Source organism: Eimeria necatrix, genomic scaffold (assembly GCF_000499385.1).
Source record: "Eimeria necatrix Houghton genomic scaffold, Enh_scaff925, whole genome shotgun sequence".
Lineage (NCBI taxonomy): Eukaryota > Apicomplexa > Conoidasida > Eucoccidiorida > Eimeriidae > Eimeria > Eimeria necatrix.
In genome coordinates, this window is record NW_013654724.1 from 1 (window position 1) to 13,570 (window position 13,570).

Genomic DNA, 13,570 nt, shown 5'->3' on the forward strand with positions numbered 1-13,570 from the left:
CTAATCGCCTCGGACTCCAGCCCTAGGCGCTTACCAGCAGTCTCACGCTGGGGTCTTCTTGCCTTGCGCTCTCCTTTAGGTTTAGGGTTTAGGGTTTAGGGTTTAGGGTTTAGATTTCAGCGCAGTCATCGAGACACCGAGGGGCATCCCCTAAGAAGACCTCCAGGGTTTAGGGTTTAGGGTTTAGGGTTTAGCGCTCCGGTTTGAAGTTCCCCAGAGGGTCCGAGTTGGTGGCCAGAAACACTGAGTCTTGGCAGTTCAAATACAACTGCGCTTTTTGAAGTTTTTTATAACTGAACTTTCGGTCGAGTCCGACGACGACGCAGCCCACTTCGGGGTGTACGTACACCCCAGGGTCACTCCCGAAGTCTATTTCTTCGTACGTCTCTGCGCCAAACCCAACCCCAAACCCTAAACCCTAAACCCTGATTCAGGGTTTCGCGACGCGGGGCAGGCCCGCGGCCGTCGGGTGCGCCTTCCACGCGCGAGGGTGCTGCGCCCGTGGCTTCGGAACAATTCTAGGGTTTAGGGTTTACGGTTTAGGGTTTAGGGTTTAGGGTTTAGGGTTTAGTTTCGACAGTGCGGCTCCTCGGGGGTCTTCGCGGGGCTCATGGCTCCCACAGCAAAGGCTAACTGTAGTTTTCTGCGCGTAAGGGTTTAGGGTTTAGGGCTAACGGCTTAGGGCTTAGGGTTTAGGGTTTAGGGTTTAGGGTTTAGGGTTTAGGGTTTAGGGTTTAGCACCTTCGGGTCCACCAATGGCGTCGATCCCGTTGAGGCGCAGCTCCTCCAGCAAACCCTTCTCTCCAACCACATACACCTTTGGCCGCAGCAGCAGCTGCTGCAGCTGCTGCTGCTGCTGCTGCTCTGTGCTGCTGCTGCTGCAGGGCTGCTGCTGCTGTTGCTGCTGCTGCTGCTGCTGCTGCCGCTGCTGCAGGATGTACCTGGCCGTAGAATAACTTGTGCACAGAACCTGCAGCGCACAAACTCTAAACCCTAAACCCTAGGCCCTACTGCCTAAACCCTAGGCCCCAAACCCTAAACCCTAAACCCTAAACCCCATGCCTAGCCCTGTCCGCTGCGGAATCCTTCACTGATATAGATAGCAGCAGCTTAGGCCTCAGGTCTTAGGTTTTGCCATTTGGAATTTAGGGTTTAGGGTTTAGGGTTTAGGGTTTAGGGTTTAGGGTTTAGGGTTTAGGGAGTGACCTGCTGTTCCGTGGCCGTGATTCCGAGCCCATTCAGCTTCTCGATAAAACCCCTGCGGCTGAGAGTGCTGTTGTTAGTGAGGAAGTAGACGCTCTTTTTGCTGCTGCTGCTGCTGCTGCTGCTGCTGCTGCTGCTGCGGGGGGTCTGCTGCAGCTGCTGCAGCATCCCCCGGATGCCCGGCAGCAGTTTGCTGCCGTGCCACAAGACCCCGTCGCAGTCAAAGACGAAGACATCGAATTGCTGCAGCAGCGCAGCAGCAGCAACTCGCCTGCTGCAGAGTTCTGCTGCTGCTGCTGCACCAGACGCCGACACAGCAGCAGCAGCAGCAGCTGCTGCTGCAGGCACCACCAGGGAAACTGCGGAGGGGGAGACAGCTGCCATTTGCTGCTGCAGGGGCTCAAACCCTAAACCCTAAACCCTAAACCCTAAACCCTTGACGCACGGGCGAAGCCTACAGAGCAGCGCCGACACGCCGAGACACCATGAGACAAGCAACCGCTAAACCCTAAACCCTAAACCCTACACACCAAACCCTAAACCCTAAACCCTTGAAATCAATTCAATACGGGTTCAGCTGAATTTGATTAAGACTCCTCGCTCGCTTACCAGCCCCATCGGAGCCATCCCTAGACCCTAAACCCTAAACCCTAAACCCTAAACCCTAGGCTATTGTTTGATTCCAGTTTTTTATATTTTCTTTTCCTTTTTTGCATTATTTACAGCAAGTTACACCGGTCGGACGCTAGGGCTTACGATTTAGGGTTTAGGGTTTAGGAGTTAGGGTTTAGGGTTTAGGGTTTGAGGGGCCCCCTCCTTCTTGAGCTGCTGGCTGCGTCATTCGGCTTTCAGCGGCGCTAAATCCTTCCTTGCAGTAGAAGCAGCAGCAGTAGCAGCAGCAGCAGCAACAGCAGCAGCAACGGTAACAGAAACAGCAGCAGCAACGGCAACAGAAACAGCAGCAGCAACAGCAGCAGCAACAGCAGCAGCAACAGCAGCGGCAACACCGGCAGGAGTAACAGCAGCGGCAACAACGACACCAGCGGCGATACCAGCAGCAGCACCGGCAACAGCAGCAGCAGCAGCAGCAGCAGCAGCAGCTGGCGCTGCAGTGTTTAGCAGCAGGACCTCAGCAGCAGCAGAACCAGCAGCAACAGTTCAAGAGGGCCACAATGGGTATTTCTTTTTAGGTCTCAGCGCGCTGCAGCAGCTGCTGCTGCCGCTGCTGCTGCCGCTTCTGCTGCTGCTGCTGCTGCTGCTGCATCATATTCCATGTGGTGGTGCGCCCAAGTGGCGACGCAGCAACAGCTGCTGCAGCTGCTGCAGCTGCTGCAGCAACTGCGGCTGCTGCTGCTGCTGCAGCAACAGCAATTCACGCTGCAGCGCTTCAGCTGGAGGCGCTGCTCTCCTATGGTCTTGTTTGCTGCCAGCCTTTACATTTTCTGCTGCTGCTGGCCTGCAGCAGCAGCAGCAGCTGCTGCTGCTGCTGCAGCGCCGGCGGCTGCAACAAGCAGCGGCAGCTGCTGCAGCACCTCGCCACTGCAGCAGCAGCCTTTTGCCTTCATCTCCTCCCCGTACAAGCCCGCAGCAACTGCAGCAGCAACTGCAGCAGCAACTGCAGCAGCAACTGCAGCAGCGCAAGCAGCAGCAGCAAGGCTGCACAGCGAAAGCGTTTCTTCCCTACATAGGCAGTCTTGTTTGCTGCAGCAACTGCAGCAGCAGCAGCAGCAGCAGCAGCAGCAGCAGCAGCAGCTCTACGCGCACCATCCTCGGAAGAAAGGCGCGAAGCACTGGAACCGCAGCAGACCCAAAAAAGTTAGTTGTGTTGCTGCTGCTGCTGCTTCTGGCTCGGCTTTGCTGCTGTTGTTGTTGTTGTTGTTGCTGCTGCTGCTGCTTCAGGCTCTGCTTTGCTGTTGTTGCTGCTGCTGCTGTTGCTGCTTCTGCTTCTGGCTGCCTGTTGCTGCTTTGCTGCCTGGAATCCGTTTCTTTCAAGGCCCCTGTAGCTACCGCTGACCCAAGGGTTCAGGGTTTAGGGTTTAGGGTTTAGGGTTTAGGGTTTAGGGTTTTGTGCAGACTCGGCCCTCTTCAATAAACAACAAGCCAACGCCTTACCAGAAGGACCCCACAGACTTTGCCAATGCGCCTCCAGAGTACTTGGCAGTGCCTGTAAGGGTTTAGGGTTTAGGGTTCAGGGTTTAGGGTTTAGGGTTTAGGGTTTAGGGTTTAGGGTTTCGGTTCTCGCAGAGCCTCAGCAGCGGGTACTCTATTTGGCTGAGCTGCAAGGGCTTGGTATTTGTGACTTGAGGCCCAGACCCTAGGGTTTAGGGTTTAGGGTTTAGGGTTTAGGGTTTAGGGTTTAGAGGCGGTGATGTTTATCAGGACAAGGATGGATTGGAGGCGCTGCGTGCTGCTCCGCTGCAGCAGCTGCTGCTGCTGCTGCAGCAGCTGCCGCTGCAGCACCGGCGGGGCAGCAGCAGCTTGCTGAGGGCCCCAGTGCCTTGTGATGTGCGCCCGCCCCGCGCAGCAGCAGCAGCAGCAGCAGCAATTGCTGCTGCAGTTACTGCAGCAGATCCCGAGGAAGCAGCAGCAGCAGCAGCAGCAGCAACAGCAACAGCAACGCCGGGACTGCAAGTCGACGCTGCAGCGTACGCTAGAGCCCTCCGTGCTGCTGCAGAAGCTGCTGCAGCAAAAGCAGCAGCAGCAGAAGCCAAGCTTGCTGCTGCCTGTCCCGGGCAGCCCCCTGTTGCTGCTGCTGCTGCTGCTCCGGATACAGAAGCAGCACAGCAGCTGCAGCGCCTCGCCAAGCAGCCAGAGCTGCACCAGCTGCTGCAGCAGCTGCAGCAGCTCGCAGAAAAAAAGGTATTGTTTTGCTGCTGCTGCTGCTGCTGCTGCTGCTGCTGCTGCTGCTGCGTCGCCCGCGTATCACTCTAGTTTGTTCTTGGAAGCGAGCAGCAGCGCCGATTCTTCTGCTGCTGCTGCCTGCGCGCACGGCTGCTGCTGCTGCTGCTTGCTGCTGCTGCTGCTGCTGCTGCTGCACCTGTGTTTCCAGTCTGTGGGCTGCGGTGTATGTACACCAGGAAGATGCTGTTTTGAAGAAGCTGAGCCAACATTTTGCTGCTGCTGTTTCTCCCGTGAGGGCCCCAACAGCTTCGGAGCTTATCTTAGGCCCCCGTAAACCCTAAACCCTAAACCCTAAACCCTAGAGCTCGCTTGGTTGGGCGGGTCTGCTTAAATGCATGGAGTGCTGTACGCTGAACAGGTGCTGCTGCAGTTGCTGCTGCAGTTGCTGCTGCAGTTGCTGCTGCAGTTGCTGCTGCAGTTGCTGCTTCATTTAAGGAGGGAGCACTTAAGCCGTGCTGCTCCATTTGCTGCTGCTGCCCCAGCTGCTGCTGCTGCTGCGCCTTGGTGCTTTTGCTCAGCGTGCCAAGACAGCCTCCCAGAACCAGTAGCAGCAGCAGCAGCAGCAGCAGCAGCAGCAGCAACAGCGGGCTCGGGATCATCTAAGAGCAGCTCACTTGCCCGCTTGCCAGCGACCCCAGCAGCAGCAGCAGCAGCAGCAGATTCGCCGCCAGCAGCAGGGTCACCAGCAGCAGCAGCAGCAGCGGCAGCCCCCCCAGAAGCAACAGCAGCAGCGAGCAGCCCAGCAGCAGCAGCAGCAGCAGCAGCAGCAGCGGACTCGTGCGCAGCTCAGCTGCTGCTGCGGGGCCGGCGGGGACTGCTGCCGCAGCTAAAAGCCTCGAAGATTAGTCCCTTAAGTCCTTTTAATTGCTGCTTGCTGCTGCAGCAAATTGATGCTTTGTGGCAGGCGCTGCAGCAGAAAAGGTACAAGGGGCTTCTCAAGAGGAAGCAGCAGCAGCTGCTCGCAGTTGCCAGGAGGCTTCAGGTCCGCGCTGCTGCTGCTGTTGCTGCTGCTGTTGCTGCTGCTGTTGCTGCTGCTGTTGCTGCTGCTCGGGGCAGTTCAGCGGCAGCTGCTGCTCCTCCTTTTGGTGCTTGTCTTGCTGCAGCTACTGCTGCTGCTCTGCTGCATGATTGCTGCTGCTTTGCTGCTGCTGCTGCTGCTCTTGTTGCTGCTGCTGCAGCTGTGGGTTGTGGCCTTTCGGCTTGTGCTGCTGCTGCTGCTGCTGCTGCGGTGACAGGCAATGAGTGCAGAGTGCTGCTGTTGCCGCTGGTTTTGCTGTTGCTGCTGCTGTACTTGGTGCTGCAGCAGCTGCTGTTTCTGCCACCGCTGCTGCCGCTCCTCCTTCCCTTCTTATTGTGTTTTGCTGCTGCTGCTGCTGCTCCCACGGTTGCTGCTTTTGCTGCTGCTGCTGCTGCACAAGGAGCAGCCAAACGCCACTGTTGCTGCGGCAGGTGCTGCAGTTGCTGCTGCTGCTGCGGTGGCGGCTGCTGCAACAGCTGTTGCTGCGTCGTTTGCTGCTCGAATTGCTTCACTTCGCGCTGCACTCTTGCTGTTTCCTCCTAAGCTGCTGCTGCTCATCCTGTAGCCTATGCCCTGCTGCTGCTGCTGCTGCTGCTGCTGCTGCTGCTGCAGGCTGACGGCGTATCTCCGCGGCTGCTGCTGGAAGAAGGGGCTTTTGAGCGCTTCGGTTTGCTGCGGGATTTACCCCACACGAATTTCGTGCCTCTTTACCTGCACAGGCACTCCAAGTCTTGGCATCCCCCCGAAGCTGCTGCTGCAGCAGCTGCTGCTGCTGCTGCAGCTGCTGCAGCAGCAGCAGCTGCTGCTGCTGCTGCTGCTGGGGGATCACCTGACAAGCAGCACGCAGCTGAACTGGCCGCGAAGGCAGCAAAGGCTAGGGCTGCGCTGCGCAGCGCGGCCATTAAAAGGCTACAGGTAAGGAGCAGCAGCAGCAAGTGCAGCAGCAAGTGCAGCAGCAAGTGCAGCAGCAGCAGCAGCAGCAGCAGCGCAGCAGCAGCAGCGAGCGTTTGAGCCTTTCGTGTGCCGCAGGAACTGGGGCTGGTGTCTGCTGAAGGCAAACTTGAACTGATGCAGCTGCGGGCAATGCAAGCAGCACTGCAGCAGCAGCAGCTGCCGCGGCTGCTGTCGGTTTCGGAGCAGCAGCAGCTGCTGCAGCAGCAGCGGCTGCGGCCCAAGTCCCGCTTCGCCCGAATAATGGCCCGGGTAACTAGCCACGCTCGTGCTGCAGCAGCAAGCATGAACCTGCCGCTGCTGGGCCCCAAGAGCCGCAGAAAAGCAGCAGCAGCAGCAGCAACTGCTGCTGCTGCTGCTGCTGCTACGCTCGAAGACACGGAGGTCTTCACGGCCCCCTCCGAAGTCTCTATAGGCGGCCGCATCTGGACGCCGCCAGAGCAGCAGCAGCAGCAGCAGCAGCAGCAGCAGCTGCAGCAGCAGCAGCAGCAGCAACAGGACATGAAGCAGCCGGCGGTACGCGCAATGGGGAGCGCAGCGAAGCGGATGCAGAAGCGGCGGCTGCTGCAGCAGCAGATGCAGCAGCAGCAGCAGCAGGAGCAGCGGGAAAGAGAGCGGCTGCTGCAGCTAGCAGCAGATGCAGGAGCAGTTTTTGATACTTTGGCGAAAGCAGATTACCCAGACTATAAACCCCTAACGGACTTTGCTGAACTAGGTCTGCTGCTGCTTTTGCTGCTGCTGCTGTTGCTGCTGCTTGTGTTGCTGCTGCTGCTGCTGTTGCTGCTGCTTGTGTTGCTGCTGCTGCTGTGCGTTGGGGCGACGCTGCAGCTGCTGCTGGCTGGTGCAACTGCAGCGTTGCTTGCCTGTTCTCTCATGACCCTGCTTCTGCAAATGCTGCCGCTGCTGCTGTTGCTGCTGCTGCTGCTGCTGCTGTTGCTGCTGCTGTTGCTGCTGCTGCTGCTGCTGCAGAGTCGTACGTGGAAGCAGAGTACAGAAGCCACTCGCTGCAGAGAGACTTGAAGAAGTCCCTAGAGGAGTTGCTGCAGTCTCCCGCAGCCTTGCAGCTGCCGCAGCAGCAGCAGCAGCAGCGCAGAGGTCCCAAACCCTAAACCCTAAACCCTAAACCCTAACGAGCCTGCCAGCTGCTGCTATAAGACGGAGGGCTTGACGTATGCTCTCAAGGCCTGCAGTTGTACCTTCTAGGGTGTACTCTTAGGGTTTAGGGTTTGGGGTTTGGCATTTAGGGTTTAGGGTTTAGGGTTTAGGGTTTGTGTCCCCAGGCAAGGCACTGGCATTTTTAACAGCATGGATGCAGCTCTCGAAGCGGCAGCGCCGCCGGCTGCTGCTGCAGGAGCTGCGGGAGCAGCAGCTGCAGCTGCAGCAGCAGCAGCAGCCGCAGCAGCAGAGGCGAAGGCGGCAGCAGCAGCAGCAGCTGGAAGCAGCAGGAGACCCTCGCCGCCTCCTCAGGGGGCTGCGCAGAAAGTTTGAGTTGGGTTTGCTGCCGCTGCGGCCGCACTCTGCTGCAGCTCCTGCTGCAGCTCCTGCTGCAGCTCCTGCTGCAGCTCCTGCTGCAGCTCCTGCTGCAGCTCCTGCTGTAGCTCCCGCTGCCGCACCCGCTGCAGTTCCCGCTGCAGCTCCTGCTGCAGTTCCTGCTGCAGCTCCTGCTGCAGCTCCTGCTGTAGGTTCTGCTGCAGCTAGCCAGCTGGCGTCAGCAGCTAACCAACAAACAGCAGCAGCCGCTAGCCAGCCAGCAGCAGCAGCAGCTAGCCAGTCACCAGCAGCAGCAGCCGGCCAGCCAGCAGCAGCAGCAGCTAGCCAGCCAGCTCCTGCAGCTAGCTCTGCGTCTGCCGCAGCTAGCCAGACTAAATTAGGGGCTGTGCTTCTCTCTGCAAATGGAGGCAGCAAATCCTTGGGATTTGCTGCTGTGCCTTTTGCTGCTGCCTCTCTTCATGGCCCTTCGCGGCTCCCGCTGCAGCAGCCGCTCTTTAGCAGCAGCAGCAGCAGCAGCAGCAGCAGCAGCAGCAGCAAGACGCGGCGGTTCGCCACCCCACAAGGGGCCTTGCCAGCGCCCTTCGTGAAGAAGCTGCCCAACAGGCATTTGCAGCAGCTGCTGCAGCTCTCTCCCGATCCGCAACAGCAGCAGCAGCAGCAGCAGCAGCAGCAGCAGCACGAACCAGCAAAGACTACAGTGAGATTAAGCTGCGTCATCAGGCCCATCAGTTGCTGCTGCTGCTGCTGCTGTAGGAAGAATTAAGCCCTTGCTGCTGCTGCTTCACCTCTCCCGCTGCCCCGTGTGCTTCCATCTCCGCTGCTGCTGCTGCTGCTGCTGCTGCTGCTGCTGCTGCTGCTGCAGGAGCTTGAGCCTGAGGCGGAGCCGTGGGATGGCCGCCGGGCGCCGCCGGGCCGCTTTTGTCTTCGCCTTTTTTTCGATATTGGATATGAAGAAGAAGCAGTTGTTAATGCCCTTGTAAAGTCAGCAGCAGCACTTGCTGCTGCTGCTGCTGCTGCTGCTGCTGCTGCTGCTGTTGCTGCTGCTGCTGTCGGTGCTGCTGCTGTTGATGCCGCTGCGTCTGCTGCGACGGCCACCAGCGCTGCTTGCGGTGGAAGTTCGACAGCAGTAGCTGCTGCTGCTGCGGCTGCTGCTGCAGCGGCTATGGGCACTACTGCTGCTGCTGCCGCTTCAGCTCATGCTGCTGCTGCTGCTGCTGCTGTGGTGCTGCTGCTGCTGCTGTGCTGCAGACACATCAAGGAGCTAACCAGAGAAGACGCGAAATCTGTTTGGCTCGGTTTGCAGCGCCGTGGGCAAATCGAAGTTGGAAAATTTCCTGATCCGGTTTGCTGCTGCTGCTGCTGCTGCTGCTGCTCTTGCTAGTGCAGCCTTTGCTGCTGCTGCTTTTTCTGGTGCTGCGCTTGCTGCTGTTGCTTTTGCTGCTGTTGCTCTTGCTGTTGTTGCTCTTGAAGCTTGAATCTGCTGCTGCAGATGCGGTTTGGCTGCTGCTTAGTGCCGCTGCTGCTGCAACGTTTCTGCTGCCGCACTTTGAGCTGTTCAGGCGCTTCTGCTGCTGCGCTGCTGCTGCTGCGCTGCTGCTGCTGTTGCTGCTGCTGCAGGTGGCAGCGTCTACTGCAGCAGATTTGCTGCAGGCCGAAGCAGGAGTGTACAGCGAGTTGGCTGCTCTTCCAGAGAAGAACTAAAAGAAAAAAACAAAATTAATTTTTGAATTAAAAAAACAAAATGAGAAAAGCAGTGCAGCAAAAAAAGGAAAGACAACAGTGATTTAGTGCAGCAGGAGCTGCAGCAGCAGCAGCAGCAGCAGCAGCAGCGGTTGCAGAAGGAAGAGACAAATGCTCAAAGGAACGCCAAGGGCCTCCACTGAAGAGTCACTGCTTCTGGTGCTGCTGCTGCTGCTGCTGCCGTTGGTCTTTGGCTTGCTTCAGTTGTTACTGCTGCTGCTGCTGCAGTGCCAGCAGCAGCTGCCGTTGCTGCTGCAGTGCCAGCAGCAGCAGCTGCTGCTGCTGCAGTGTCAGCAGCAGCTGCTGCTGCAGAGCAGAGCTTCTGCAGCACGTGAGCTCAATTGGATTGGAATACTCAAATAAATGAAAAGAAAAAATGATTAAATGGATTATAAAAATCATTTGTTGAATAATCCATTAGCCACAGAAGACGCGCATGCGCTCTGCTGCCAGCAGCAGCAGCAGCGACGCAAGCAGCAGCAGCAACAACATAAATAACAGCAGCAGCAGCAGCAGCAACATTAACAACAATAGTAGCAGCAGCAGCAGCAGCAGCAAGAGCAGCGCCCACCACTCCAGCAATAGCAACAATAACAGCAACAGCAGCAGCTGTTGCAACTGCTGCTGTTGTCGCAGAAGCAGCAGCTGCTGCTGCTGCTTTCATATTTAGAGGGAGGTGTCCATACACCGCAGTGATGACCGTTATTTATGAACAACCAATTAATTTAAAACCAATTTTTACTTTTTGTTTATTTATTTGTTTGCTGCTAGGTCTGTTTTGAGTCTGCTTTTGCTTTTCAATAAACAATTAATTCGAAAGCAGTTTATTTAGTTTTTATTCTTTTCAATTTTTAATTTTCTGAATTTCCTTTTTTCTGCCGCTGCGCCTGCCGGTGCACCAGCTGTAGATACACCTGAAGGGCTGGCAGCTCGGGCTGCGCAAAGACGAAAATCTCCAAAATGTGCACAAAATATGCATTTAAACATTTATAATTTTGCATATTTGCTGATAAATGCATTTATATTATTTATATTGCTGCATTTGGCGAAGAAAACGCTTTTAAAACCCTGCAGGTCGAGGTGCGCAGGCGTGCCGCTGCATGCATTCGGGTGTACGTACACCTGAACACACTGATGCGAAGGACGCATTTAAAGAAAATAAATGCATTTAAACATTTTCTGCCTTTTGCAAATCTGCTGCTTTCAATTAAAAGGCCAAAAAGACGCAAAAACGTCTCCAAAAGTCCCAAAATAAATTCCATTTGAAGAGAAAAACAGCATCGAGAGTGGCCAGGAAACGCCGGGTGTATGTACTCTGTGCACTGTATGGCCAGGTGTCTGTACACCTGAACACACAAGTACATTAAAAGAGTCCCTGCAGCTTCCTGCATAAATCCATTAGAATTAAAATCCTTCTTTGTTTCTTTAAAAGGTACTTTTTTGTTTTCCTCTTCGCCATAAAATTATGCTTATAGATATGCATATATCCGGGTGTATGTACACCGCAGTAAGATGATAAAGAAGACCTTTTAGTACTTTCTTGCGGTGTATGTACACCTGTTTTATACTTCTAAATTTGCAGTTTGTCTGCCCACGTGCATTTAAAATAAATAAAAGCAAATATTTAAATATTCATTTGTAAATAAAATACTATGACAGAGTTTTATTTGTGAATGTCTGATATATATTTATATATGCTTTATAACATACATTTAAATGAGTATTTATAATATATCTCTAAATGTGTTTTTCAACATTTATATATATATAATATATATATATATATATATTAATATTTAATATATATATATAGTATATTTAAATGTGCATTTATACATGCAAAATGGTACAAATTGAATGTCTTTAATGCATGCGATTTGCATGCAATATAATTTGTATATTTCCACAATTCCACATTTACTATACGCATGATATTCTATAACTATTAAATTGTTTTATTTTTAATTTTATTTCTTTTTTCAATTATTCTTTTATTCTTTTATTTCTTTTATTCTTCTGTTCTTCTTCATTCCTTTTTTCAATTTGCACTTGCGCTTATTTGATTCAAATGGAGAACAAATTTGAACTTTAACATCTTTTAAAATGTTTAAAACATTTCAAAAATAATTTAATTTAAATACTTTTAATTAACGCATGCAATATGTGGCCCCATTTGCAGTGTATGTACACCTCAAAGTGCTGCAGCATTTTCCAGAAACTTCCAAAAGTTTATTTCTGAGGTGTATGTACACCCCAACGCTGCGGTGTACCGACAGCTGCGAATGGAGGAAAGCAACAAATGAAGTAGTGTACTCGCGCGCGTCAGTAGCAGAGCAAGAGCAGCAGCAGCAGCAGCAGCTGCTGCTGCTGCTGCTGCTGCTGTAGGTTAGCAGCAGCAGCAGCAGCAACAGCTGCTGTAGTTCGAGCAAAAGCTGCTGCAGAAGCGCAAGCAGCAGCAGCAGTCCACTCAGCGATAGCCGCAGCAGCAGCAACAGCTATTCTAGCAGCCGCAGCAAAAGCAGCAGCAGCAAGAGCAGCAGCAGCAACTACTGCTGCGGCTACCTGCACACTGAACTGCCGGTGTGCTCTTCAAACTGTGCCTGTAGCTAGCTAGCTAGCTAGCTAGCTAGCTAAATAGCTAGCTAGCTAAATAGCTAACTAGCTAAATAGCTAGCTAGCTAGCTATTCTGTAACAATTGCTGAATCTTCAAGAAAACATGTGTCTTGTGAAGTCGTGGTTGTGCAGCAGCAGCAGCAGGTGGGGCAGCTTATTGCTGCCGCAGCAGTTGCTGCAGCAGTTGCTGCAGCAGTTGCTGCTGCTACTGATTGTCGCGGCCGCTGCAGCAGCAGCTGCGGTTGAAGCAGCTGCAGAAGCAGCAGCAATAGAAGCAGCAGCGGCTGCTGCTGCTGGACTGCAGCCACGCAGCTGCTGCAGCCAGCGCTGCAGTTGGTGCGGCAGCAGCAGCAGCAGCAGCTGCTGCTGCTGCTGCAGCGGCGCGCAGGTGCAGCAGGTGCACGGCTCCTGCTCGCTGCCTGCAGCGGGGAGGGCCCAGCAGCAGCAGCGGCATTGCTGCTGCTGCTGCTGCTGCTGCTGCTGCTGCTGCTGCTCAGCCCCCCTCGGGTTCTGCTGCTTTAGCTGCAGCGACGGCTTCGAGGGCCTGCTGCAGCGCAGCAAGCTGCTGCAGCGACAAATCTTGTGCTGCAGCAAGGAGTTTGCTGACAGCAGGGTCTTCAATGGTGGCTAGCTGGCTGTCTGCGCAGCTAGCTGCAGCGTCGTCCGTCGCGCAGTAGCTAGCTGGCTCTTCGTCGCCCGCTGCTGCTGCTGCTGCTGCTGCTGCTGCTGCTGCGTCTTCGCCGCTGCTGCTGCCGGCCTCGGGGCTGGCCGCGCGCGCCCGCGGGCTGCGGGCGCGGCGCCGCGACCGCTGCTGCAGCTGCTGCAGCTGCTGCTGCTGCTGCTGCGCTGTTCTTCTTGCTGCTGCTTCTGCTTCTCCCACTTGCGGCACAAAAGTCTTTTGGTAAAGAAATGTAAAAAGGCCCATCACCACTTGGCAGTCAAACCGGTCCGTCACGCCCCCGTGGCCCGGAATGAAGTACCCGAAGTCCTGCAAACCACCACCGCAGCTAGCTAGCTAGCTAGCTGGCTGGCTAGCTAGCTAGCTGGCTAGCTAGCTAGCTGGCCAGCTGGATAGCTAGCTAGCTGCCTAGCTGGCTGCGCAGTGGCTAGCTAGCTGGCTAGCTGGCTAGCTGGCTACTGGCTCTGGCTAGCTAGCTGGCTAGCTAGCTGGCTAGCTAGCTGGCTAGCTGACTAGCTGCGCACTGGCTAGCTAGCTAGCTGCGCACTGGCTAGCTAGCTAGCTGGGTACTGGCTGGCTAGCTTGCGGCCAGCTAGCTAGTGGCTAGCTAGCTAGCTGTCGAGCTGGCCGGCTGGGTGGCTAGCTGGCTGGGTGGCTAGCTGGCTAGCTGGCCGAGTGGCTGGCTAGCTAGCTGGCTGGCTAGCTAGCTAGCTGGCTAGCTGGCCTCGCAAATCCCCTTAAACCCCTTAACCCCCGCAAACCCCCTTAACCCCCGTAAACCCTCGCAAACCCTCGTAAGCCCCCATAAACCCTCGTAAACCCCCATAAACCCTCGTAAACCCCTATAAACCCTCGTAAACCCCTATAAACCCTCGTAAACCCCTGTAAACCCCCCCAAACCCTCGTAAACCCTCGTAAACCCTCGTAAACCCCCGTAAACCCTCGTAAACCCTCGGAAGCCCCCGCGAGTGTT

General features: G+C 55.2%; 3 protein-coding genes across 3 annotated transcripts; 1 reads left to right on the forward strand and 2 right to left on the reverse strand.

Moving 5' to 3' along the window:
- Positions 1-190: 190 nt before the first annotated feature.
- Positions 191-1,587, reverse strand: ENH_00083140 (pyridoxal phosphate phosphatase, putative; the record flags this gene model as incomplete). The annotated part of the gene is made up of 3 exons (XM_013583434.1): positions 191-387; positions 742-970; positions 1,207-1,587. The coding sequence occupies 3 exons, from the start codon at positions 1,585-1,587 to the stop codon at positions 191-193; spliced, it is 807 nt and encodes a 268-aa protein (XP_013438888.1).
- Positions 1,588-4,435: 2,848 nt separating this feature from the next.
- ENH_00083150 (hypothetical protein) lies at positions 4,436-9,265 on the forward strand (the record flags this gene model as incomplete). Its single annotated transcript, XM_013583435.1, has 8 exons — positions 4,436-5,086; positions 5,735-6,037; positions 6,152-6,788; positions 7,043-7,174; positions 7,354-8,261; positions 8,424-8,545; positions 8,813-8,906; positions 9,182-9,265. Coding segments are annotated over 8 exons (2,931 nt in total), but the record flags the coding sequence as incomplete, so codon positions are not given.
- A 3,146-nt stretch (positions 9,266-12,411) lies between these two features.
- ENH_00083160 (hypothetical protein) lies at positions 12,412-12,843 on the reverse strand (the record flags this gene model as incomplete). The annotated part of the gene is made up of 1 exon (XM_013583436.1): positions 12,412-12,843. One exon carries the CDS (start codon positions 12,841-12,843, stop codon positions 12,412-12,414), a length of 432 nt encoding a protein of 143 aa, XP_013438890.1.
- Between the last annotated feature and the right edge of the window lie 727 nt (positions 12,844-13,570).